The 1700-nt window shown below is 38.5% G+C and overlaps 1 protein-coding gene across 1 annotated transcript in view; it reads right to left on the bottom strand.

Annotated features, from left to right (window-relative positions):
• LOC104726667 (high affinity nitrate transporter 2.4-like) overlaps window positions 1-1420 on the bottom strand; it is a 3019-nt gene extending 1599 nt beyond the window's left edge. The window contains exons 1-2 of the mRNA XM_010445581.2: window positions 952-1420; window positions 320-671 (exon numbers count right to left, since the gene is read on the bottom strand). Of these exons, the coding sequence (XP_010443883.1) occupies window positions 320-671; window positions 952-1409 (810 nt within the window). The 5' untranslated portion in view covers window positions 1410-1420. The remainder of the gene's footprint in view (window positions 1-319; window positions 672-951) is intronic.

The following is a 1700-nucleotide window of genomic DNA, read 5'->3' as shown; positions in this document are numbered from 1 at the left end:
TTTTTTTTTTTTTTTTTTTTTTTTTCAATATGAAAGCGTATTTCGCTTCTTCCTTTCTATTTTTTTTTCCGTTAAGCAGTTTCTAAAATAAGTCCAATTGGTTTCTAGAATTCATTTATTTGTCTCTATCTACAATGTTAGTCTAAAATATTAAAAATATATTAAGATCTATACCAGAACAACTATTCATATAATTATATAAAACATGAAAAATATATAATTCAGACAACGATCTGCAGACCCTATGTATATAAAGTACTTAAAAATCAAAGGATCCAAGAAGAAGATATAACATTAATTTTATATAATTACTTAGTACCTTTGAGAACTTGTCTTTAGTAACAGCACCTTTCTTCTCGAGTGTGCTTCTATTACCATCTGGGAGGTCTTGTCCTAAAGTCAAGACCAAGATCCCCATGATGATGTGCATCCACCCGGGGACAAAAAAAGCCATCCTCCACGCGGTGAAGGACGTAGACCCCAACCGTCGAATGATCTCATAGACCATCGGCATGAGTAGCTGCGTGACTCCACCGCCCATATTCCCCCATCCGGCCGCTGTCCCGTTCACCAGACCTATGATCTGACCGTTGAACATTGTGCTCATCCAGTACTGACATGACACAAAGGTGGCGAGGCAGAATCCGATCATGAACCTCACCGTTATGTACCTATGATGGCCAAAAAATTGTTAGAATTTCACATCGAAAATAATCCAATATATATATATATATATCTATATATATATATATATAACACGTTACTTATTATCAATTAATTTTGAGATTAGTTCCATTGATGTTTTAGAAAAATTATTTTAGATTAATAGGTTTACTAACCGCATACCACATGGAGTACATATGTACATATATAGGACCCTCTAAAACTAAGTGAAGTTAATCTAAAGCTTTTTGCGCAATTTTGCAATTTACAAATTACAAGTAAGCTTACCCGCCGGCATCAGCCACGAAAGACATGGAGAAGACGGTCGGGGCAGAGAGCATGACGAGGAAAGCACAGCCATAACGTGGCCCAAGGAGATCGCAAACGGCTCCCATAACAAGCCTAGAGAAGATACTGCCAGAGACAGAAGCAACACCGGCATTTCCGACATCTTGTCTGGTGAGATTAAGGTTATCTCGAATGATGGGGACAAGAGGAGCAGCAGCAAATGTGGAGATGAAGCAAGTGAAGAATGAGATCCAAGCAAGATGGAACGTTCTCATATGTGGAGCCTCAAAGGATAAGAGTTTGAAGACTTTGGCTTTGTGTTCGGTGTCCACGGGAAGAGAGAATTTTGCTGATGTGTCGGAAGGAACCGCCGGAGACTCGACGAAGAACGCATAGCTTTGTTCTCGACCGGTAACTCCATGCATTGAGCTTCCGGGTTCACCGAAACCATCGGTCATTTTGTATTTGATTTTTGGCTAGTGGTCTTGTTTTTAGGGAACAAGAAGGAGAGAAGAATGGTTTATATAGAGATTCGGAAGTTGACTTGGTAAGAGCGGATGGAGATTCGAAAAGGCTATAAGTGGGATTCGTTTTACGTAAATGATACTATATTAGTATAGTCCTTAACGATAATTAATGATTCGAAGTTGTTTATGCGAGACTGATTACAATTATACAAGTTGTGTCTATATATTAATATTATGGAATATTCACTTTCGCCGCGAGCATGCATACACGAGAATTTAGCC

The sequence above is a fragment of the Camelina sativa genome, chromosome 11, assembly GCF_000633955.1.
Source record: "Camelina sativa cultivar DH55 chromosome 11, Cs, whole genome shotgun sequence".
Classification (NCBI taxonomy): Eukaryota; Viridiplantae; Streptophyta; class Magnoliopsida; order Brassicales; family Brassicaceae; genus Camelina; species Camelina sativa.
The sequence above is the reverse complement of the archived record's forward strand: the minus strand, read 5'-3'. Positions and strand labels throughout refer to the sequence as shown.